This window comes from Squalius cephalus (assembly GCF_949319135.1).
Source record: "Squalius cephalus genome assembly, chromosome: 21".
In the NCBI taxonomy this organism is placed as follows: Eukaryota; Metazoa; Chordata; class Actinopteri; order Cypriniformes; family Leuciscidae; genus Squalius; species Squalius cephalus.
Window position 1 is genome coordinate 19,904,089 of NC_137142.1, and position 25,806 is coordinate 19,929,894.

At 36.9% G+C, this 25,806-nt stretch overlaps 2 protein-coding genes across 2 annotated transcripts; one reads left to right on the forward strand and one right to left on the reverse strand.

Moving 5' to 3' along the window:
- Positions 1-6,197: 6,197 nt before the first annotated feature.
- On the forward strand, positions 6,198-13,101 carry hif1an (hypoxia inducible factor 1 subunit alpha inhibitor). Its single transcript, XM_079855765.1, has 8 exons — positions 6,198-6,609; positions 8,038-8,288; positions 8,904-9,052; positions 9,213-9,358; positions 9,972-10,078; positions 11,645-11,708; positions 11,807-11,917; positions 12,208-13,101. The coding sequence occupies exons 1-8, from the start codon at positions 6,409-6,411 to the stop codon at positions 12,262-12,264; spliced, it is 1,086 nt and encodes a 361-aa protein (XP_079711891.1). The 5' UTR covers positions 6,198-6,408; the 3' UTR covers positions 12,265-13,101.
- A 373-nt stretch (positions 13,102-13,474) lies between these two features.
- Positions 13,475-20,727, reverse strand: cuedc2 (CUE domain containing 2). The gene is made up of 9 exons (XM_079855767.1): positions 20,517-20,727; positions 19,787-19,865; positions 19,557-19,700; positions 19,374-19,435; positions 17,660-17,784; positions 17,403-17,573; positions 16,253-16,317; positions 16,073-16,133; positions 13,475-15,989 (listed from the first exon to the last, which is right to left on the reverse strand). The coding sequence occupies exons 2-9, from the start codon at positions 19,858-19,860 to the stop codon at positions 15,843-15,845; spliced, it is 849 nt and encodes a 282-aa protein (XP_079711893.1). The 5' UTR covers positions 19,861-19,865; positions 20,517-20,727; the 3' UTR covers positions 13,475-15,842.
- Between the last annotated feature and the right edge of the window lie 5,079 nt (positions 20,728-25,806).

A 25,806-nucleotide genomic window follows, 5' to 3' on the forward strand; every position in this document is an offset into this window, starting at 1 on the left:
CTCTTTGTTCAGATCTGTCCCCTTAGAAAGGATATAGAAAAATTACATGCATATCATGAACACAACTGTTCATCTTGCCAAGCTATGATATCAAATACGAAACAAGAGGAAGTAAATCTCAAAATTAGCCAAGCTAAGTGATAAAACGGCCCCAAAGGCATGGTTGAAAAATCAAGCCCCAGTTGATTCAACCTTAAACCCTACTGCTAAACTTCCGTTTTTTTATTTGTTCACATGAAAGCAGGGTCATGACTGGAAGGTTGGCCTTGCCATGGATGATTTGCAGTGGGGCTTGAGTTTGAGGTGGCTGAGAGTGAGGTGACACACTGGAAGAGAACAAGATTAGACTTTGTCATGTTAGGCATGTACCATGTCAGCTTGGTTGTTGGTTGAATTCTGAGATGTGCTCAGAAAAGGTTTTATGTAGAAATGTGTGCATTTATTAAGCTACTAAGGATCTATTACAAAAATACATAATTTTTTTATATTGTAATATAAGATTTTATGAAAAATGATTCTGCTTATGCAATGTTGCACTTTTTTCTTCTTTTAATTTTAATATGTTGAGAATGATATATGTATATAGTAGAGTGACTTTTGGGCATATACTCTCTCAGCTCACTTAAATGATGAAGCAATCCATAGAAATTGGGAAAATTACATTTAAAGGCTCTGAGAAACCTTGACTAATAGGATTTAAGACTTAAGACATCTGGGGGAAGAACACCAAGAGGTGGCTAAGGTCAGCACGGGTGTGAGTGAGGTGGTGGGTGGGAAAGCACTATTTGTCTTCTCCCTTTGACATTCCCTTAGTTTTGTACAACAGTTGGTTCACATGACTTCCAGATTAAAGGCTATACCCCAAAATCACAGCTAAAATATTTAAAGCTTTATCATGTCCAGTCATTTGATAGCCTACCTATTCCTAAATTTGTCAGCTATTCACACAAGGAAAGCTCAGTTGTTGTTGTTGTTGTTGCTGTTGTTTTTAAATATCTGTCTTTGCAGATGCATGAAAACATGTATTTGTATTAACAGGTATACTTTGAGAAATATTTGAGCTAATTATTTGAACTAATTATTGCCACTGACAAGATTGCTAGTTCATATAGGCCCTGTCCCTAATGCCACCCTAAACACTTGCGGGGTGCTTCTCAATACTCAAATTGATGCTTCCTTGTTTCCTCGCTCCTCCATCCTCCAGCCTGTGACCCAGAAACCAATCAAAGAAAGGACATCTCGATTCTCTAATTGCACCGCGAAGAAGCGAGGAACAAGGATTGAGGAAGCTTTCAGCAGAGCTATGAGCAAGGATGCACAGATGTATCCTGTGCGGAATTCTTTCATGTCGAAAAACCTAACGCACATATGAATTCTCCTCCCCCTTCACATCTGTCACAATAATTTTAATTCTTTGCCGTTTAAATAAACCTTTGATCTCACATATTTCAACAGGACATCTTCCTTTAAATGACCAAATTTCAAAAATTATAATGAATTTTTAAATGACCAAATTTCAACAACACAAAAGGGCATTTCCCTTAAGCGCAGCTGATGACGCTTTGAAGTGAAGCTTGAGTGATCAAGAATGTTCCAAAATACAAATAAGATTTCCTTTGATTCCTCCATCCTCATTTTCTTTCCTTGCATCCTTCCCTTGCTTCCTAATGGGTTGGGGCTGAGACGCGAGGATAGGAAGCGATGAAAGGAACAAGACATTGCATCAGTTGCTGACACTATGGGGAAACCTCCTTCTCCTAGAATATACAAAGGCCTATTGAATTGAGCGAATAATATTTACTGACCAATGCCGATCAAGCGCTCGTGATCAGTGGAGCCATATGCCATATAACATGGTGCAGGGCCATCATTGCCTTAGAATATTTCGACAAAAAAGTTGGATAACCAGAAACATTTCCTCTCGAGATCATTTCTCTTGACATTGCGTCTGTAGCTGACTCTATCGGGATTGTGTAACATCCTGTCATGTTACAGTGACTTCCCAGCGACAAAGCACGGGAAAGTCACAATAGAAACCAAACAGCAGCATATCAAAGACAGGTTATAACTGAATATAAAACCTAGCAAATAAGTTATAAAACGTTTTAAAACCTAGCAAATGAGAAGCCCAAGAATAAATAAAGTGCTGCTCCGACAAATTAAACAGGCTGGAGCGTTTAATGTACTGTAAATGCACAACGTGTGTACAGGACACAGCAGCAATGTTTTTGTGTCCTCTGTTACTAACTCCTCCGGGGCAAATACCTGCAGTGTTATAACTTGGACCATAAAAGGCGTTGTAAGCACCGTAGGCACATAAACATGCCTAGGCCTCAGCCTAACCACACAGTCATTCCCTCTGAACTCCAGACAAGTGGGATTAATGGACAAAGCTCGCAGGTCTCCCAAGCGCTTTCCACAGGTCCGCATGGAAACAAATGCTGTGACGTCAAAACCCCTCGTGGAAGAAGAAAGCCGTTGTGTTTACAACTGTGACAATGACCACTTACCGGAATCAACTAAATGCTGTTTTTTAGTATGTGAAGTTCGCGGCTCCATTGTTGCAGTAAACTTGCACAACGTCAGTGAATGAATAATTTATTAGATGCATGCCGGTCTGTTGTTGTAGGGACATCAACATTATATTGGCACACCCCTAAATGACGCGGAACAAAGCGAACTGTGATTGGTTGCATTACATGTCAGTCATACATCCTCTTGGGCGGTCCTTGGTCAAGAAAAGCTGCGACAGAGCCCAGACCTTCTGCCATCAGTCTAAAGGTCTGGCTATGTGAGACTACCTCAGAACTAACGGCAAGTCCCAAACAGGCATCATAGAAAGAAAAAGGGGGTTTAACCGCCTCACTCCGTTCAAAAATCCTGTCACTAACTTATGCCTCACAACCAAGCATTGGTCCACCTGAACATGAAATGATGCAATAGCGGCCACATACACTTTAAGTATAAGCCAGTGTAAGCAACATCTCCAGCTCCATCCTGACCTTGTTCAGCAAAAGCGGCAGGGCTCTGACTGGAGGAAAAGCATATTTGCGCTTTCTGGTCCAGCGGCTCGACAGGGCAACCCTTCCAAGGGAGCGTATGTTCAGGATAAGAACAGTGGGCAGAGATGGGACGCAAGGATAGGAAGCGAGGAAAGGAACGAGACATTGCATCAGTAGCTGACATAATGGGGAAACCTCTTTCTCCTGGAATACTGAAGCCCTATTGCATTGAGCAAGTAAACAAGTAACAATTACTGATCATTGCCAATCAAGCGCTCGTGATGGGTGGAGCTATACTCTATGTAACATGGCGCTGCGCCATCATTGCCTTAGAATATTTTGACTGAAAAGTTAGGTAAGCAGACTGGAGGAATGCAGATGCAGCCTCCACTCCCCGTGGGCTACACCCCCTCTGGACAGTCGGTATTCCACCAATCTCTGCAATGCGCAAGACTGCACACCACCTTGGTGAATGAGATATTCCACCACCACCATGTTGTCCATATGGAGGAGAATGTGGTGGTCCGGAACATACAAGAGAAAATAGAGCAGAGCTAAACTGTCATCAGCTCTAAGTGGTTTATGACATGCCATCTGCACACCTGTCTATGAAAATAAGCATCCTTTAGATCCACCAATATGAACCACTCCCCAGGCTGAACATGCGTGAGGATCTGCTTCATCGTGGTTATCTTGAAAGAGTGCTTTGATAGCATGCAATGCAACGGTCTTGGGTCTAGAATTTGACCACCTCTATTGCTTGTTTGGCAAGAAGTGAATGTATCTCTGTCCAGAGCACCAGCTCCTCCTGCTCCTGCAAACCCGGACGGCCTGCTTGTTAACTGGAGCGTATAGCGTTTTTCTATCATATTCAGCACCCAAGGTGACACTGCTGGCAGAGCAAGGCATGCATTCGAAAACCGCTAAAAGGGCTGCAATGACTCGTGTTTACTCAAAATGGCTCGCCACTCTGTGGCAGGAAGCCACTGTCAATTCCTAACTGAGTGTGAAACATATGGGCTCCAGTGTGTCTGTGCAGGAAGTGGCTCATGGCCTTGGACTGCTTCTGAGCCTCCAAGAACCTCTCAGAGAACATCCCCACGGCGTCGCCAAAAAGACATTGGGAACTCACAGGGTCATCCAGCAGAGCCATCTTCTCTGAGTCTATCATCTCAGTGAGGGTGAGGCATAGGTGGTGGTTCAAATCCACTAAGCTGCTCATGTTGCGGAACACTTTTTGAATCAATCCCCGTCCATCTTGTGTAGTTTGGCCTGGAAGACCATTGTATGAAGCGCGGAAGCTACCTGTCCTGCTGCAATGAAGGCCTTCTCTGTTATGTTGGTTGTAGTTCGACATGGTTTGGAAGGAAGCTGAAGGGCAGAGGTGGGCCGTGATGGCTTCCTCAAAGGGCGCCGGCTTTTTCATAACCCCAAGCTGCGGGATTGAGGTCTAGCTTCTCCACTGCTTTTTTGCGGATCCTCAACAGCTCAGCATCGGCAGGTTGAGCGGCCATTTGCTCACCTCACTGTGAAAAGCGTCCTCTTCCTGGAGTGAGCTGCAAGGGGATGAAGACTGTCCTCAGCATAAGAGAGCAGAGACTCTGAGGGTTGTGGCACACGTGGGTGCTGGACCAGCATGAGGTTGTTTCAAGAGGCTCCTGAGTGCGACTGCCGTTGCTTCCTGTCCCACGGCTCGACAGAAGCGGGAGGAGGAAGTGGAGGTGCAGCAGAAACAGCATTCAGCATGATAGAGAGCCTTGAGCACAGCACCTCGACTGTCATATCCTCGCAGTACTGACAGCTGGGCCCGTCAAGCACTATCTTGGCATGGGTAGGTCCCAGGCACAAGAAGCACGACTCGTGTCTGTCTGGAAGCTGAATTGAGTCTTCTTTGTCGCCAGATCTATATTTAACAAAGCACGTTAAAAAAAAACAGAACCGGAAGCGATGCAACCTATTTTACCAGAATACAGAAATGTATTGTACATAACCTGTATTAGAACCCCCCTGAATGATATAAGGCAGAGACAATAAAAAAGAGACAATGAATTAAAAAAGTTTTGGGGCCCTCTGGAGATTACCTTTATATTTTACAAGAAAAGCATCCATGATGATTGATGGTTGATGGCTAAAGGGAAAAGTAAAAATCGACTGAAATTAACTCTGTTTGGTGTCGTTTTTCGTTCTTTCTTTTTTTTACATACCAAAGACTCTTCTGTTATTTGGTCAAAGCTATTTATAAATGGATAGTTCACCCCAAAATGAAAAATCTTTCATCATTTACACATCATTCCAAATCATCTATCTAATTGACCTGAATTCACCCTATGTACACTGAAGAGGGTAAATTCAATATATAGGGTGACCTCAGGTCAATTAGATGGAAAGAGTCAGTGTTTTGCATAACGGTTTGAAATATATATTAGCCTTAAGGGATTATGGATATTTTAAAAATTTTAGACAGACTGCAGAAATAGACACTCTGGAACAACCCAGTATTATAAGTTTTGCCAAATTATCTTTGTAAGGCTTCCAGTCTGTGAAAAACAAAAACAACCTCAGGATTCAAAGTTTTGGGGCTTATTTCCAGGACTAATAGCATATTTGGGCCTGCAAATTTCTCAGTTATCCAAGTCATGTAATGGTCAACAAGTTTTACTGAATCAACTGGATGTATTTTTCTGTTGCTTAATTTCTCTTTATGTGATGCATCTGTTGAGATAAAAAGAAACATCCAGCTAACCAGAAAAATAGGGTATTCTTCTCTCCCATGACCGACCACCACGAATAGCAGCTGTCAAATATCCCCATCTACTGTTCGATTGGCAGCTCTGCATTTTTCTCTTTCCCACTAGTTGTGTGCACACAAGATATTAATGTAACCTTTGATTTAGATGGCCAGTCTTATATGGGACAGCGAGACTTTTTTTTTTAACGGGTAAAATTGGAATGAAAAGACATTTCACATAGCTTCTATTTCTATTAGCATACAGCTTTCAGGACTACTTGATTCTGGTTCTAAAAATCAGATCAGTGAACAACAACTGTGGGAAGCACCGTGGTATTTTGAGTTGGATTTTGTGTAATGAGTGACATTTTTGTATCATGTTTCCTGATTGCTCGCTCATTCGTTCATTTACACACGGCGTACCAACGGTTCAGCGACTTTTACTTTGAAAAAAAAAAAAAAACTTCCGGTGGGTGTTATGGAAACATCACCAATATTTCTGTTTTCACGCTGCTTGTATGACTGCTCGGGTCGCTCTCGTTTGTTCGTGCTTCGGCGGGGTGTGTGAAAGCCCAGGAGCGGTTCTCGCGCTCGCTGCTCCTCTCTCATCTCAACGGCTGTGCCGGCTAGCCTCGCGCAGCTTCATTGTGAAGTAACCGCAATCCTCAGGCGGAGGACATGGCAGCCGTGACCGTGGCTGGAGCGGACCCAGCGGAGACCGATGGAGCTGCCGCCTCCGCCGCCTCCGCCGCCTCCTTCACGGATCTACGCGACCCAGGCTGGAATGAATCGCAACTCCGACAATATACTTTCCCAACCCGACCGATACCGCGACTATCCCATACAGATCCGCGTGCCGAGGTCCTCATCAACAACGAGGTATGTCGGCAGATTTCCCCTGCATTGAGTTAGAAAGCGGCAGAATGTAGGAACGGAGAGCTGCAACTGATTTTGTGGGTGCAAGGTGCACTAATACGAAAGGATGATTTACCCAAAAGCAAGCAGTGAACTATTAAACGTCCTTGTCTAACATAAAGTCTTACGTTGTGCTGAAACTCTTTGATGAGTTTGATAAGAGATAAGTTCAGTAACGTTACTCCATATCCCAATAAGCGGACACATTTGATCAGTTATAATTTATTTTTAAGATATTGCATAGATTATTCTGAATATTAGGTTTTAAATGTAGAAAATTATTAAAACGGATCGTTATATATAATTTCTGCTAAAGTGATAAGTTTACTGTAATTTTTTGCAGTAAATGTAAATTTTTAACTATATTATATAATATTACAAGTTGTGACCATATAACACAATTGTTCCAATGACTTAGTGATAGGAATTTTATAGGAAGAGCATATTATTTTATATAAAATTTGATATTTTTTTTTTACATGGCCTAGGGAGGGGTTCTTGCACCAAACAGAAAGGAAAAGTAGGCTATGAGAAAAAAAATCCCTTATATAAATTATTATATAATCAAAGTCTTACTCTGTACACTAAGAACTACTGTGGCAGTCCGTTAAAACGAGATCAGTCAAAGTCAAAGCACGTTGTTCATGTTGTGTTGACGGCTGTCTCGTGTAAACAGTGAGTCAGTGACATAGGACTATTGTAGCTGTGCACGAGTCCGTACGTGTTAACACGTTTAGAATGATTTAATTAACTTTCTATCACCTTGTATATATATATATATATATATATATATATATATATATATATATATATATATATATATATATATATACACCACACACTTTTAATCAGATCAGGTACATTTCTAACTTAATTATTAGTCCAATAAGTAGTTAATAAAAATAATATTTAATATCATGTACATAGTAGATAGCAGTTTACACCTAAAAGTCAATGTCGATGCATGGTGGTTTGTTAGTTTAGCGGTCGTCTGGTGTAGTTGCAGCCGAGCGCGAGAGCAGCCTACCCGCGCGCGTGCTGGAACAGTGTACGTTCTTCTAGTCACGTAGCACTTGTCACTTTTTTTTAAATGCTGCGGCATCAGTATAATTCTGTGTCAAATAAACGACGAGCGTTGGCGGGGGTCGCTGCACGACCCGGACAGTATTTCTTTGCAGTTGTTATCATTATTTAAGATCTAGACTAAATATTTGCACTTAAATGTTGCCATGAGTGTGGAAGTGTGTTTAGTCACTGTGCCTACAAAATAATAAAACTGCTAATAACCCACGTCACCCAACCAACTGAGAATAGCGCTTTATTGATCTGTTGTTTACAAGAATTTGTTTTAAATATGAATAAAAAAATGACGATTTCGTTTTTCTTTTGCAGGAACCTGTTGTATTAACAGACACCAGTTTAGTATATCCAGCTCTAAAATGGGACATACCCTACTTGCAAGAGAACATTGGAAATGGGGACTTCTCTGTTTACACAGCAGAAAATCACAAGTTCTTGTATTATGATGAGAAGAAAATGGCAAACTTTCAAGACTTTGTTCCCAAATCTCATCGACTAGAGATGAAATTTTCTGAGTTTGTGGACAAGATGCATCAAACAGAAGAACAAGGTGGAACAGAGAGGTATGTTAATGTGATTTACATTAATGTACCTGATATGCATGTTCGTAACTGCTGGCTGAGGTAAAAAAAAAAATTTTTTTACAAAAGTGTAGACAGTGATTTATGACTGATTTTGTCATTAAAAAAATATTGCTTTCTTTCTTTATCCTTTCACAGTTAAAACGTCCCTTTAGCATTGAATAGGTGTATATTCGTGTACATTTGTGTATAGTTTATATTTAAAATTTACCTTGACTACAAAGTTTTGAGCTATTTATAATAACATAAACAGTTGAAGTGTGATACTGTGGAAAAGTGTTGAGATGCATGAAATCCAATCGAGGAAATGAAATTGCTCGGCTGTATGACTAAACAGTTTATTCTGCCAAGTGGTATTCTGCCAACGCTGACCATTTGATACTCCACTTTGGTGGCTTTATTGCTATATCATTTGTGATCATCTTGTTTCTGGTTCTAGACCTTTAAACTGTTGACCTTTCTAGATAAATATTAAGCAAGTTCAGGTAGATATCAACTTTTAAAATCTTCTAAAGAGGATAGAATTGCATTCTAAAGTATCACTTGATTTAATTTGACGTTTTAAGATGTGAAATGACTTTGTTGTTTAATTTGTAGAGTGTACTTGCAACAAACGCTGAATGATACAGTAGGCCGAAAAATCGTGGTGGATTTCCTCGGATTCAATTGGAACTGGATTAACAAACAGCAATCTAAACGAAACTGGGGACCGCTGACCTCGAATTTGCTGCTCATAGGCATGGAAGGTACAGTTTCAGTGCGCTTTTTTTGTATCCAAATTTTTAGGATTATTATTTAAAATAGTAAAATAAAATAAAACGTTGATTTGTCTTTCTAAAATTGTTGGTGGGGTGACAGTCATATCAGTTTTGTTTGTTTGTTTCTCTTCTTAAAATATCACGCCAGGCAATGTGACACCAGCACACTATGATGAGCAACAGAATTTCTTTGCACAAATCAAAGGACATAAGAGATGCATCCTCTTTCCTCCGGATCAGTTTGACTGCCTTTACCCTTACCCAGTACATCATCCATGTGACAGACAGAGTCAGGTATTACATGTTTGATGACGCCCTAGACCAATGGTTCTCAAATTTTGGTATGTGACATGATAAATTGTAAAAAAAAAAAAAAAAAAAAAAAAAAAACATCATGTTTTGTTGCAATATTAATATAGCTTTATGTCTACTGCTTTATTGCATAGACCATATTGTAATTTGCACTGCCATTGTATCTTGTTAATACAAAAAATATTGTATTCATCTGTTTTAGTCACATGACATTTTCCACTCATCCACCATATTTATGACCATCAGTGGGGCAAAGTGATGGTGGTAAAAAAAACCCATTAAACATATAAACAGAGATATCAAGAAAAATATGTTGCTCATTGGATTTAATCCAACCTTTTTTTTTTTCTTTTTTTTTTTTTACAGATGTAAACTTTACACAAACCCTATGAAATGCAACATTTACTGACATTTGTACATATTTAATCCACAATCTTTGCCCGTATATAGTGCTGTTATATATGATTGCAGATTAAATGTTGTACTTGGCCTGAAAAGTTTGAGAACCACTTGCTGAAAAACTTTATTAAACTCTTTGACTAACAATAACGTAAACAAATAAGCAAAATGTTAATTTTTTTCTTTGCATTCACAGGTTGATTTTGAAAATCCTGATTATGACAAGTTTCCTAATTTCAAAAATGCTGTTGGATATGAGGCTGTTGTGGGACCGGGCGATGTCTTATACATCCCAATGTATTGGTAAGATTGTTTTCAAATACATAGAAAAGGTTGATTACCATTATTACTTTATTATGAAGTGTGTTGTTACACTAGGCTGGGACTATCTGTTTGGCCAACCAAAGGCAGAAGGGGAGAGTGTTTGGAAACGCTGTTAGGAATTTTTTGTCAGAAAGTGTTAGTGGTGCAGAAATGACACTCTTAAGTTTTGCGTGGCTCGTTCGGCAAGCCTCTGCTTCCATGGGCTGCTGACTTAGTTTCAAGTCTGTGAGAGTGAATCAGCCATGACGGCTTCCTCTTCCAACTCCTTGCCTCCCCCTAGTCACTGGAGGGCAAAATGATGCCAACCAGCTGTGTAATTCTACAGTCCATACTCTTTGCCCATGGCTGCCCATGAGTGTGAACATCTCTCCTCTTCTTTTAACCTAGTGTCACAGAAGGCCCTCCATTTGAATTAGGGGAAAAACATAGAATGTTGTACAATTTTCCAAATGTTCAACAAGCTTTAGTCTTGTACTATGTGATCTGCATAAGTGACTTCATCTACGGGTAAAGTTGCAGGTGTGCCTGAGAATGTTTACGTTGAGAGCTGAACTGTTTTTAGTTCAACTTTCCTCCGTGCAGAGTGCTCTTATCTAAATTGCCTGTCATAAATAGCTATTGAATGTTATTTTATCTAAAAGCTATGTGAAAGAATTTTTTTATGTGTTCATTCATTTTAGAATAGCTTTAAAGTAAGATTAGGGTTGTGCTGATAGGCAATAGTATTGTGTATCGATGATAATCCGTGATATCGCTGATGCCTTTGACGATATCAAGACAATAACATGGTCTGTCTGAATACTCGATTCTGATTGGCTGGAAGGTGCAATAAAACCGTTTAATGCACAGGTTGTTCCAAGTCAGTTTTATCACCTTTCTATATTAATGTTTTCATTGAAGCACACATACACATACATCACTCGCACAGAGCGCGCAAATATTCAGCACATAAACTTATCAACGCTGCCACGCGACTTAAATAAAATAGCTTTGCTGCTATATTTCTCAGCAGCAACGAAGGGGTTACATTGCTATTTTTAAGTAATTAAACTCACAGCTTCATTGTTAATAGAGAGAGTGAGACGCTGAAAAGACGCAGGTACGAATCTCTCTCTCTCTCTCTCTCTCTCTCTCTCTCTCTCTCTCTCTCTCTCTCTCTCTCTCTCTCTCTCTCTCTCTCTCTCTCTCTCTCTCTCTCTCTATAATAAATTAAAATAGATGCTATAATTCATTTAATCAAATAAATGTAATCTTACGCACTACTTTATCTCTGCACAGCTAGCCGTGGATTATCCCTTACTTATTAATATTCTTGTTGTTGTTGAAACATTTCATATTATTATCAATGTTGAAAACAGTTGTGCTGCCTTTTCACGGAAACCCTTTTTTCAGGATTCTTTGATGCATTTATTTGAAATAGAATGTGGCCTTGCTATATAAGTGTTCATTTCTTTTAAAAAAAATGTCAGTGGTTCTAAACTTTTACATGGAAATGTATACATTTATTTATGTTGAATAAATGTCTGCCTTTTTTCTTTTGTAAAGGTGGCATCACATCGAATCCCTGTTAAGTGGAGGAGTGACCATCACAGTGAACTTCTGGTACAAGGTATGCTTTTGCAGCACCATCTCAGTCGTGCACTGTCTAGTTTACATACATGATGTATCTTTGCACAAATCAACCAGTATTAAACAAAATATTTCAAGGGGACACCCACTCCGAAGAGGATAGAGTACCCTTTGAAAGCTCATCAGAAGGTGGCCATAATGAGGAACATAGAGAAGATGTTGGGAGAGGCCTTGGGGGACCCACACGAGGTACAGAAAAGTAGAACAGTCAATCATAGCCTTTTCCGTTTTTAGGTCCTCAGATATGAATAATGCATTAAGGAATTCCCTGTGTATTTTGACCTTGACAATAACCCAATTACAAGTATATTTGTGGCTAACCTGCTTTAAACCTGAATCAAATTGTGCATGGCTACATTTGACTGTGACTAGAGCAGAAAATGAATAACCTTTTTACTCTTTCCAGTATTTAATTCGTTGTTTAGCATATATTTGTTCACAGAATACATTTGTTATTGGTTATTCTCTGTTTTCAACAGGTTGGTCCATTGCTGAACATGATGATCAAGGGCAGATATGATCATGGCCTGAGCTGAAGCCTCTTTAGTGTGCTGCTAAGACGGTCTGTTAATATGTATGTGTGGATTTGAGTATATGCTTGTGTGTACATTCGGACTGTTGAAATGCCAGTGCATGGCAGTATTTTGGCAGTATGAAGACTTCCGCCTTTTGTCTGCTTCCATTTACTGGACCCAATATTGCTAGTTCTGTGTTGGTGTAAGAAAACCACTGGTGAGAAATTGATTGATTTGATTTCTCCTTAAAAAGAGTCCTTAAATCCATATGTGTGCAGCATTACATGCTAAAGAAATAGACTAATGCATTAGCAGAGCCTGTAAAGCACTTTTACACCACCCAGAGCGCCTGTTGTCAGGTTTTGTCCCATGTTGGGACAAAGAAGGTGCCATATGTCATGACTTAACTCCTGTGGCTCGGAGTCCGCATAGTAAAACTGGCAGAGTGCCTCGAGCATATCCACAGAGGATGATTTACAACTTGAAACCTACCATCGGTTCATTGACGGGTTTAAACTGTTGATGTTATCATTGATGGTGTTTTGTGTGTTTGCTTTTGAATTTGATCTCATGACAACGATGTTTCAATGTTTCAGCCACAACGTTTTTAAAACAAGGGATTTCTCATCATTTTGTAGGCGACTCACTGAATTAAATATTTGCATTTGTAAATGCATTTTCTTTCGTTCTTTTTATGTGTACATTAAGGCAAATGTTTTAGTTTCTTGGTGTTATATTTTTTTAATGTAACATTATATGGTACCATTTCAGTACGGATTGTAATTCAGAACAAACTACACTTGCCAAGTGTAAACTGTCTCCATGAATTGTAAGGAAATAAAAAGTTTTTGAATGGTTTGATCTGTTTTTTTATTTTTTTTTATTGCAACTACGATTGTCATTATTATAGGTTTTGTTAATGTGAGTGTGCTAAAAGCTGAAATTGATTTACATTTTTATCTACACTACCGTTCAAAAGTTTGGGGTCACTAAGATTTTGTAAATGTTTTTGAAAGAAGATTCTTATGCTCACCAAGGCTGCATTTATGTGATCAAAAATGCAATAATTCTGTCAAATATTACTACAATTTAAAATAAAATACATTTTGAAATGTAATTTATTCCTGTGATGGCAAAGTTGAATTTTCAGCATCATTACTCCAGTCTTCAGTGTCACATGATCCTTCAGAAATCATTCTAAAATGCTGATTTGGTGCTCAAACATTTCTTATTATTGGAGCTCAAAGCAATTGTGTTGTTTATTGTTTTTGTGGAAACCATTGATACATTTTCTCTTTGATAAGTGGAAAATTGTTAAGAACAGCTTTTTCACAGATCAACGACAACAATGAGGAAAAGAAAGAAAAAAATAACTTAAGACAATACAACAGAACATTTGAGGGACAAATGCTTACAAAGACAAGTTATCCTTTGACTTTACTGTCACTTTTGATCAATTTAATGTGTCAATCAATTTAATTTCTTAAAATAAGATCACACTGACCCCAAAATTCTGAATGGTAGTGTAGGTTTAGTGAAGAAAATAAGCAATAACCCAACTGGCCACTTTAATCCTTTAAATGTATGCAATGTTTTTGTATCACAAAGTTGTGATCTTGGGTATATCATGGGCTTGTTCTAGCTGACTTTATATACTGCCAAAACTTGACAATTATAGCAGTCATCGATCTATCATATAAATCCCAATTACAGAAACAATATCAAATAAATCAACTCTGGGAGCATTTGTCTTGTTACAAGCATTTTTAAGTTCTTACAAAGATCTTGAAGGAATAAAATATTTTGTCTCTGTAAAGAATTATTGCACAGGCGTTCAAGCATAGCTGTAGCTTTGTGCATTAGAGGACAACCTTAGTCATGTAAAAATTTAAGAGAACAAAACCTGTTACTTCAAAGTATCTGCATGATCCTTTAATCACTGTAGTTCTCAGCACTGATTTCTGAGTGGCATAGGCCTGGTTTCACATACAGGGCTTAGATTAAGCCAGGATTAGGTTTTAGTTCAATTAGGACATTAAGTAGCTTTTATAAATGTGCCTTAGAAAAAATATTAGTGGTGTGCATCCTGAGACAGAATAATGTCACTGACATAATTTAAGATATGCCATTCAAGTTGCTTTCAGCTAAATCAGTGCAAAAATGCATTTTAATCTAGGACTAGTCTTAAGCCTGGTCTGTGAAACTGGGGGTTAAAGTCGTTAGCTTTGTTCTTCAAGTAGTCTTTCAATTAAACATAAAATGTTTTCTTTTCTCACCTTTATGTCTTTAGTTGTGTATATTCGCCCACTCTAAAAGTCATGCATTATTTCGACACAATTTCATTATGCTCTTCAAAGTTTTTAAACCAGTTTTAAGAAGTATTTACATATTTAAGTACAGAACTGAGGAAAGACACAGGATTCATAAAACATTAATTCTTTAGTTACTCTCAAAAACATCATCAGTCCTTGAAAAATACTGTTAATATATTTGAATCTAGTCACTGCACTTAAGTTTCAGGGCCATGGTGGAGTTGAATGGTAGTGTTGACACTGGTTCTATGCCAAAGACAACATGTAAACAGAGAACAAGCACAAACAATCTTGAAAAATACTGATGTGATATATGGATATGACAATACATTTGTTTATAGTAAACAAAAAGCACATCCATTACTAAAACTATGCAAAGCCAGCGAACTACACGAGATAGAGAAACTAACTAGTAAATATGCAGGTGAAGGTTCGGTCTGTCCAAAGCTTGTCCAGTGTATGGGAAGATTCACCTTCAGTTGACAACTGCAACAAAAATCACTAACACTTTACAATAAGATTTCATTAGTTAACATGAATGAACAATACTTCTACAGCATTTACTAATACATTCCTAAAATCAAAAGTTGTATTTGTTTACATTAGTTAATGCACCGTGAACTAACATGAACAAACATGAACGACAGTATTTTTTTATTAACTAACATTAGCACAGATTAATAAATACTGTAACAAATGTATTGCTCTTTGTTAGTTAATATATTAACAAATAGGACCTTATTGTAAAGTGTTACCCAAAAATCAAATGTCACACAGACCCTGCTATTATTTAGTCTCAGGAACATATATGGAGTCTTTTTATTTCTGCGTTTTAATTAAACAGTGCAAAATACAAAGACTGATGTTCCTGCCACTGAAAATGAGCTAAATTGGCTGATTTTATAACAAAACAACCACTTAGCTGAACATTTCAAAGACTTTCATTGAAATGATGTGTAAAATAGGGTTTGGCTTTAAAAAAAACAGTCAAATGTAAACACCTTCATGTTTTTAGCTATAGCTTAATGTTTTAGTAAAAAGTAGTTAAAAAAATAAATACAGTAACTTATAAGGGCTCGGAAAAAAAGAGACCTGCTGGGAGATTTTACAGAACAGCAACAAATTCACACGTCAAAACCCATAAAACTCCCAAGAAACCAAATCTCCAGCACCATATATTTAAGTGGACACACATTTGGACCAATAAAAACAGATCAGATAACCAGACACAAATATCAAAAACAAGAGGGGTTGACTCTGAATGGTCCATCAACAAGATGCCTTTCATCAATGAAAGCGATATTTGCGTGCTGGTTTGAGACTAACATAAGTCTTCTTCATGTCTTCTGGTTCTTCTTTCTTGACTAGATGGTAGCGCTCTCCCTTTGTAGTGACCACCTGACTGCCATGATAGCGCACCAGTTTCTTAGGAGCCTGTGGATGACCAAGTGGAATGTAGAAAAAATTAATATCAATGTTATGCAATGCAGTCACTAAAAATGACAGCAAAAACTCACATCTTTTGGAGTGACTGGTCTGTGTACTTTCTTGTCTTCTTCATTATCAACCAGCATGTACCTGGGATGGGGGGGGGGGTCCAAACATTTAAATGAGACGTTTTTGTTCTACATGCAGTGACATCCGATATAACAGGTTTGTGCAATAGTTTTAAAGAATCTGAGATCAAGATAACTCACTTTTCTAAAATGCTTGCTTTCAGTTTCTGATCAACTTCAGCAGAAATGGTCTTCCCTTGGTTAGCCTGAAAATATAACATTTTAAAGGCATCCGTGTTATTTTAGTATTGTTTATATACTATTATACTGGGTTCATACTTCATACACATTTTTTCATTTCAAAATTCCATTCTTTTCCAGACTCAAATTTCCAAACCTGTCTGTAGATTTTTCAGACCATATTTAACATAAATTGTTCATACAACATTATTTTCAGCATTATTTTTGGTATATAGGACAGTCATCTGTAAATTTTTCATTTTCTGTTTTTTTTTTTATTGGTTTTCTCGTAGTGATAACATGATGGGAAGAACCTAAAATGCTTTATAACCTGCATATATTCACCTCTGACACATCGGTTTAATACTGTAAATATGGTTTGATGTTGCACGATCAACAAAAAAGCAAAGTACAGTCTGATTATCGTTTGTTCCTTTATCTGTTGCTGGTTTGAGTGGCACACGCACATTTGTTTAGTGAAGTTCAAAAGAGACTTGCTTATGGTAAAGAAAGTCTTGCGAAAGTCTTGCGAAGTTAAAATGTGCGCCTTGAATTCATTCAGTTGTGTTTGACTATCACTAAACTTCTGTCATGAAAACACCCTGCTTGTATGATAAATTAATTTATTTCTTTTTTTTTTTTTTTTTTTTTTTGAAATTCTTCATTTTATATTTTAGAAAACTGAATAGGGGCAATAGTCTGGAAACAAAATATTTTTCCATAATCTGTTCTATTTTTTCAATACTTTTCCAAATGGCGTAGAAACCCTGTTAATATTTCGATTTTTGTTATATGATTTTTTTTCATTTATTAATTTCTTATTTCAGTAATTTTGGCACTTTATTTTCGTTTATGTTTTTTGTTGAAGTTTTTCATCTAATAGTTATATTTTATTTCAGCATTATTTCAATTAATGAACATGATTTTTAATAGCAAAAGTTTTAGTTAACAATAACAACACAAAGGATTTACACAAACAACAACAACAAAATCACTAACATCTTTAAAATATAAAAAACATCCATCTTGAATCAAATTAAAGTGATAACTGGCAAATAGTCTATCATTTTATCTATGATCAGTGTGAATGGAACTTTTCAAATGAACTCACGTGGAGAGACGTTGAGCATGCAAGCTGGACATCTCCCTCAATAATGAGACGAACAGCTTCCTCCATGTCTCCTTTAGCAATAGACAATGCACTTCTGGCCTCAGTCACACTGCATTTGGGAAACATCTCGAGAAGATGCTGCTCCTGGTTATCCCACGAAGATTCACTAACCTGAAAACACATTTCCAGACACATTTATTTGTAAACCAGCTTGCCAGAATCTGGTACATTATGAATGTGCCTGAAAGGCCCAATACCTGAGCTGTGGCTCCCTCTGCTTGTAATGTGAGGTTGTGTGTCTTCTCTCTTGACACTCCGTGGGTTAAAACAGAACTTTCAGAGAGAGGAAATTTACCTTCCTCTAATTTGATCTCTCCAGATTCTTAAAGACACACACACACACAAATCACAGTTTAGTGTGGGGGAAATGTTCTTGTCTATATTCAGCTGCAGCACCACACGTTTCAGGACACACAAGCCAGGCCAAACGTCTCAGGCTGGAAGTGAAGGGGCGGGGTTATTAAAGCATAACATGGCAGAGAGCAAGGTGAGTTGTCTGTAATGTTTCTGTCATTATGTGGTTAACAATTTATTTATATATTAACTTAAGTGTTTATCTTCTAAATACCGATTATGTGCATGTATTTCACATTTTATTACTCGTGCGCTGTTTTTAAAGCTTAAAATTGTTTTCATTCTTTATCGTTCTCAGCATTTGTCGGACAGTTTGATTACTTTTTAGATTGGGTGTAGTAAAAGGGCTTTGCGATGAATTTTTGACATTAAATATCCATACTCTGTGTCTTCAAGTATTTGTTACAAAATGAATATGAAGTGAATATTATCTTAAAATAGCCAACAGTCGAATGGAAAACACTATAATGTTACATTAGTTAACTATACTGATCAAAATGAATATCAATAAAAAAATCAGACCATGTATTTTTAGTAATTAAGGTATTGCTATAAAAAAATGTCGAATTCAATCAAATTTGTGCAAAAAAAAATTAATCCATGCGAAAATAACTACATCAAACAAAAGAAAATTACGCAAAAAACGTTGGCGCGACTCTAATAGAGCTGGTAAGTCCCGCCCCTTCCGCTAACCCCACTGGACCTCTAGGTTGAAAAATCGTCAATGCAAGTGAATGGGAGAAAATAATTATTTTCTGGTCCCGTTTGAATTGTGCCATGAATGTGAACATGTTGTCTGTGAATTTTTAATATAATTTTTCGTGTAAAGAATGCAACAATTTAGCAGGTAGAAGTTTGATACGGTTAGACTTTGTGTGAGAGCACTTTGTGGACTACAACTCTTCGCTGCTTTCGACGCGTTTGAAACATCAACACCACTAGCACACGGACACTAGCTCACGGATCCCGCTAAACATGGCTGTGTCTTTGGTGCACTTCACCGCCTTCTTTCAGGGAGAGGACAAAATCGCTGAGGTTGGCGAAAACCACGGGTAAGTCAACTTTATGGGGTGACGTCCATTAGGCGACATGTAGTCTTTCTCGTTATGTCTTTTCCACAACTGCTAGCCGAAGAATCATACCATATACTGTCAAACTCGTAACATGAAAAATTATATAAAAAATTCACAGACAACATATGTGTCATTCATGGCACAATTCAAACGGGATCAGAAAATAATTATTTTCTCCCATTCACTTTCATTGACGATTTTTCAACCTAGAGGTCCACTTGGGGTTTTACGGATGGGCGGGACTTACCAGCTCTATAAGACTCCCTTAAACCATTATGGTTCGCCTTCACTGCCGGCCTGAGACGTGTGGTCTGGCTTGTGTGTCCTGAAACATGTGGCGCTGCGGGGATGCAACTGGACTGTCCTGCACACCTGCTATTAGTCATTCAGGTGTGAGGACTTTTTTTTTTTTTTTTTTAAATCTGCTATGACAAAATACAATATAATATTATACAAAAAAATGTACTTATGAAAGGAAAATTACCTGTGTCCCGGGCTGAGGCCAACTTTGATGCCAGATTAAACATCATCTCACAAACTTTGACACTACATGATAAAAAAACATAAATCGAAAAGGCATTGATTCAAATTATGATAAAACTTTTAATATAATATATTTGTAAATCTCAGTTAGGATTTAATTTGGAAGACATCTGCCCAAAATTACCTGTCAATATCTGAGAAACCAGGAATGTAGGCCTCCAACATTTCAACAAACACCTCGACATCAAAGTTTTCCTCCTCACTTTCTTGGGATCCCAAATCTTCTAGCACCCCAGTGATATAGGACAAAAGCACGTCATCCAGCGTACTGGTCAAAATAAAAACACGTTATTTACAGATTTGCACGATTGAAGGGGGGAAAATGATCTAACGTATGAACTCACACGCCCTCACCTCAGATCCGCGTGAGGAATATATGACAAAATGAAGTCGTACAGCGCGTCGTGGATGATTTTTTGGAGATCCATCCTATCTGCAATTGGATAAAACAAAGAAGACAACAGAAGCAATAGCAACTTGTCAGAGAAGCACATCATGAGAAGTTATATAAGGCAAGTATGTCGCAGAAAACAAACACGACATTACTGTGGCAGCGTGTAGGAGATTGTGCTCCATTTGTGAATAGACTGCACAACTATTTATGCTTTGCATGAGAAAATAGTTTGTTGCGACTTTTGCTGTATTTGAAACTGCAGTATATGCAGACAGTTGTTGCATAAAACGTCAGTTTCAAATACAGCAAAAGTCGCAACAAACTATTTTCTCATGCAAAGCATAAATAGTCTAAAAAATAGATTGTTTACGGGATTCGACGTGGATACAGATTCAATGCAGTTTTCATGCACTTTTCTGAATTATTAAGTTAACGTTACATGTGTTGGAAAACATGTTTGCAAGCGATTCCAATAAACTGTTTTGGCAGCCGACGTTAATTACGCAATTGAAGAATCAATCTTATGGTTTACATTTTAGAAATAAGGCAGACAAATAATGCATTCATTAGCTGTCAAATAGACACGTTTGATACCGATATTATGATTTGTTTATCTGTGCTCAGGGGTAGCCGATGGCTAACTAGCATTGTCCCATAACATGCGCAAAGGCCTTTACATGTCAGTCTCACCTTTGGATCAAATCGCACAGCTGAAAGAACAAAAAGAAAAAAAATCTTTTCGTAAAAACTGATTACTTCTGTTGGCAAGTTGGCAATAAATCGTAAAATGTTGAGCTAATTCGTTAGCCCTGCGCGCGGTCGCTCAGGTTCAAAACCTAATACGTCACGTCCGCTTTAATGTAAACACACCCTCGTGTCACTGTTTTGATTGCGTTTGCGCAAGTCTTTAAATGCATTTTATTCTCTTTATACACTATTCTGCTGTATGATACAGATTATTTAGCATTACGTGTATAGAGTTGTCCCAATAGAGTTTTACGCTTGGAGTTCAAATCTTGACTCTACCTGCTGATGCATTAGTGGATGTGTTTTGCATTTTTTTGTTTTTCTATTGTTGAATGTGCTTGAGTATGATTGCTTGCTATAAGTTTTAATTGGGATATAATTTGATAGAACATTGTTTAATGTCATCCTCTCATTCACAAACAAAGGCCAAAGTCACCATAGGCTAAATTGTTCATTCCCCCCAAACAGCTAGAGATTTATGTTTAACGATACAGTTTTAACCGTTTATTATATATATATATATATATATATATATATATATATATATATATATATATATATATATATATATCTGTTTCAATAATAAATAAAAACTTTTTGCAAAACTTGACTATTGCAATACAAATCAATGCAAATCAATGCAAATAAATGCAAAATATTTAGATACATTTTTATTAGTGTTATTATATTAGTGTTATTCATATTTCTTTTCTTTTTTACATCTGTTTTTATTGTTGAAAGAAATAACTATAACTACTATAATAAAAATAACCAAAAATATAATTGATAATGTATGGCTGTTATGTGAATTGAATAATTTATGCAAATAATACATTGAATTAGTTCATTTACCTGTGAAATGCAGTTGTTTTCTGTTTAATGCTCAGTGGTGAAATGGCAAGAAATGGTTGGTTGCTATTTTTTAATGATCTAGCAAAGAATCTTACTTAGGGAGAACCAATATTGATTAATTAGAAAAGTATGAATATCAAAAAATGTCAGTTGTTGTCTGTCTCTAATAGCAAGCAGTGTCTGGTGTTCTAGTGTCTGATCTTTTGTAATGCCCTTACATACGCCAGGTCAGCATCTGTTAGCGCACATATAAGGGATACAGAGAGCTCCAGCGGTTTCTGGTGGTTCAGTGTTATTACACTAGTGTATGCTGTCACGCCTCTTGATTACAAATTGGTTTCATAGATGTTTAGCGCTGCATAATTAATGCTTCATCACGCGTGTGTGTTTTATCCAGCTGCACTGTTTCATTATTAGTACGGGAAATACAGTACATGAGGCTGATAATGAGTCTAGGAGAGGACGTCTCATCTTGGCTGGACTCTATTTAACCCTCTTGGGTCAGTTGCATGTAGAATTGTCTTACAAACTGAATGCATAAATGAAACCCATCCCTATTCCTTATGTATGTATACTGTAGGTATAGTACTTTGTATTAAGAATATAGCAGTGTGTTCATTTAAGCTTAATACTACACTTGTTAAAGATGTTGACTACAAAAACACAGCCTACTTGTATAGATATAGGTGCTAGCCTATAGCTTTTAATATGAACCAGATAATATGCATTCGTAATGACTTTGACTTATTCGCATTTGACTTATTCATAGAAAAATAAAATCTTATGTTATGGGGTAAGATAATGATGTGAGTTACATATTCTAGAGGTGAATTAAAGCAGTACGTATTTCACCTAGGCTATATGGACTTATTTAGTAAGATTATGCCTGAAAAGTTGTTTTATTTTTTATCATATGTTAATTTAAAAAAAGTTGACTAATATGACTTGTAGTGTTTGTTTGCTTGGTTTTATAGTATTATATGATATTTGTATTTTTGTAATTGAATTTTTGCCATGAAAATAGCCTTAGATGCTGACATGGCATTGAATAAAGGGGACAGTTATTATTATTATTAATTCTTTATTTCAGACCGATGGGTCCATATAAATAACTTACAACATCCATAGACAAAAACAACATACATAATTTAAAATACACAAGCTTTCTCTCCAATGCTTCCAGAAACAGGAAAAATACCTTGTTTCACTCAACACAATATTATTTAAGTCTCTTATGATACTATTTTTAGAATCATTCATCCGACATATGAAACTGTACATATACTTCCTTAAGACAGCATTCAACATGGGTATATCATTAGCCACAAACATTTGACTTGCACTTGACCACCTTGGGACCTTAAGTAAAATTCTAAGAGCATCATTATATGCTACCTGTAACTTTCTCATCTTTGCTTTAGAATATTTACACCACAGGTGGGCTGTATAGAAAGAAGTACAGTATGCTCTGAATAGAGTTATTTTCACATCGTCTGAACACCTAGAAAACTTACGAGCCAGCATATTGGCTTGCCCATACAATTTACAGCACTGGCGCTGCACATCATCATCATCGTTTAAATCATCTTTAATGATGTGGCCTAGGTACTTTACTTTAGTTACTACATTTAAAACTTTATCATCTAGATATAAAGAAGGAAAGTTAATCTTTTGGTCCTCTTGGGTTTTAACAATCATGATTACACTCTTTTTAATATTAAATTTTATGTCATGCTGCTTACCATAATTTGAGCAAATTCGAAGCAATTGTTGTAGGCCTACACTATACGGAGACATAATGACAACATCATCCGCATACATCAAATGATTAAAAATACTATCACATATCAGACATCCAGTCTTACAGTCATTTAGCTCCACAGAAAGACCATCCATGTAGAGATTAAAAAGAAGGGGTGACAGTCTATCTATCTATCTATCTATCTATCTATCTATCTATCTATCTATCTATCTATCTATCTATCTATCTATCTATCTATCTATCTATCTATCTATCTATCTACAGTTTGTCGTTAAGAACAGTTAACTTTTCAGTTAAGTTCGACTTAGTTTTATTGTGGTCTGTTGTTAACAGCTATAGATGGTGCTTGATTTTAAGTTTGGAGGATAAATTGTGATATATTTGGAGATAATGTTTGGTGAGATTCGCGGTGTGAACACTAGGTGGCTGCATTGAGTCATGTTACACTTTCACATCTGACAAACAAAAACATTGTAGCGGTTGGAAAAAAGAAAAAAAAGAATACATGCATATTTATGGAGTTGTACAGGAAATAGTTTCTGGATGTTCATTTTTAGTTTAATAGTTTGCTGTTTGAGGATTATAGCAAACATTTAGGAAAAAATATTTCTTTCATATATCTACTTTCTTTAATACCAAAATAGAGTTTGAGCTATGAATATAATTTATTTTGTATAGTATCATTTATTTATTTTATTTTAATATGAAAATGCTGTTTGAGCTATGGATAGGCTATACACAAAGTTATTTAATTTTCTAAAACGACAAAACAGTATGTGTTAGTTCTTTATTCACTGGTGCTGGAGGCACTGTTAAAGCTCTGCATTCTCTTATTTGCCATTACTGACACAAGAGAACTATTTTCCAGTTGAAGGCACGATGTGTCCCATCTGCCAGTGTGCCAGAACCCTTGAGCTCAAGGTGGGCCACTGAGGCCCTGTACTGAACCTGCTGGGACCACTGTGTCATGAAGCACATCCCGTAACAGAGCTTTAACATTCTGTATGAGAAACAATGCACTTACATATGTTCAAATGTTATTAACAGCCCTGATGTTTGTTTTACACACCTGGTTGTTGCTCTGTGCGCTCTGAAACCAAATGAGAAATCAAGAGCTTACAGACGTATCGTGAAAATCTGTATACGTTATTTTTTAGAAGGAATCTTAAATCAAACTAAGAGTTTTGCCAAATTAATTTGGTGGTTAGTATAGAGACGTTTCCTATGAAATATAATTGATTATGTTTGTTATTGTCAATACATTTTTTATTTACTGTAGATAAATAGATGTCATTACTGATAGATAGATGTCACCCTTTAAATTACAATTTGATGACATATTATGGTATAGTTTTGGGTCTTTTAATCAGTATAAATCTATTTTAGATGATCTTAACTTTCATTTATGTAATATTTTATAATGGTATTATTTTATTTATCTGTTATAAATGAATAACTACATCTAAAACATTTTGCATTTAAAACATTCAAAGTAATTAAAGGGGTTTTCACTCATAGTTACTGGTATGCTCAAGCATGTCATCCAGCAATGGAAGGCCAGGATCCACAATATGCATATTGTGTTAAAAAAAGAAAGATTTCCATTTGATCAGACACAATAGAGGAAGACTCGATCTCCGTTTTGCAATTTCCTCTCCTTCGTTAGAGGAGCCAAACACGGTGCGAATAAATTTACTGCCAAATTAATTACCTTTTCCCCAACTTTAGACAATAATACCAGAAGCCGTCTGTCGGAACACATCTCTAATTATTTTATTAATGTTTGATTCACAGTTCAGGTACAGCGATTTCACATTTTTTATTAACTTTATTATACTTTGAAGTGAATGTGTATTATTCTATATTAAATGATCTTGAATTGAATTACCCAAGTGCCAAAATCAAATCAACAGATTTTTGTTTTTCGTCTCACAGATATTGTTAAAAATTGAACAAATCTATTGTGTAATTGAAGCCACCAAGTTTTATTAATGAGATTTTTCAAGCTTTCGCAATTTGCCTCCTAAGCTTCAAATGGTGAAATAAATGAATAGAATTGAATCACACAGGCACACTGCATGAAATTGTGCTTTAAAGTTCATCATCACTTATATGAGTGGGGAAGAATTCAGATTCAGTTTTTATATACATATATATATTTAAGAAGAACATGTAGTTTAATGTATTTTTCATTTAAACAATCTTTCACTTAACTTTGCTATATTCTGAGACAATATACCATTTAAACTAAATGCTACACTACAATTTTATGTTTATTTAATAATAATAAATGATTATTATGCATGTTTTCACTTTTTTGTTGCCAGGTGGTGATCTCTGACTCTTATCTGTTCTGAAAGACTAGTAGCAGGAAACTCAATGTCAAACAGTAGCATGTATTCTGCAGGCATGGCAAACATTATTTAGACCCGCTTCTGTGGCCAGGGTATCAGGCTTGGGGGTCTGGAGCTGTATCAAGCCATCAGAGCTGGCTTATCCGGACTCCTGCAAGGCAATGCTTGCCTTCCCGTCTGGCTCCTGCTTAGATCCTGTCTCAAGGAAATAGGCACCAGACTGGCCACTGCTCTCTAAGACCCACTGCGAACAAGAGGCATAATG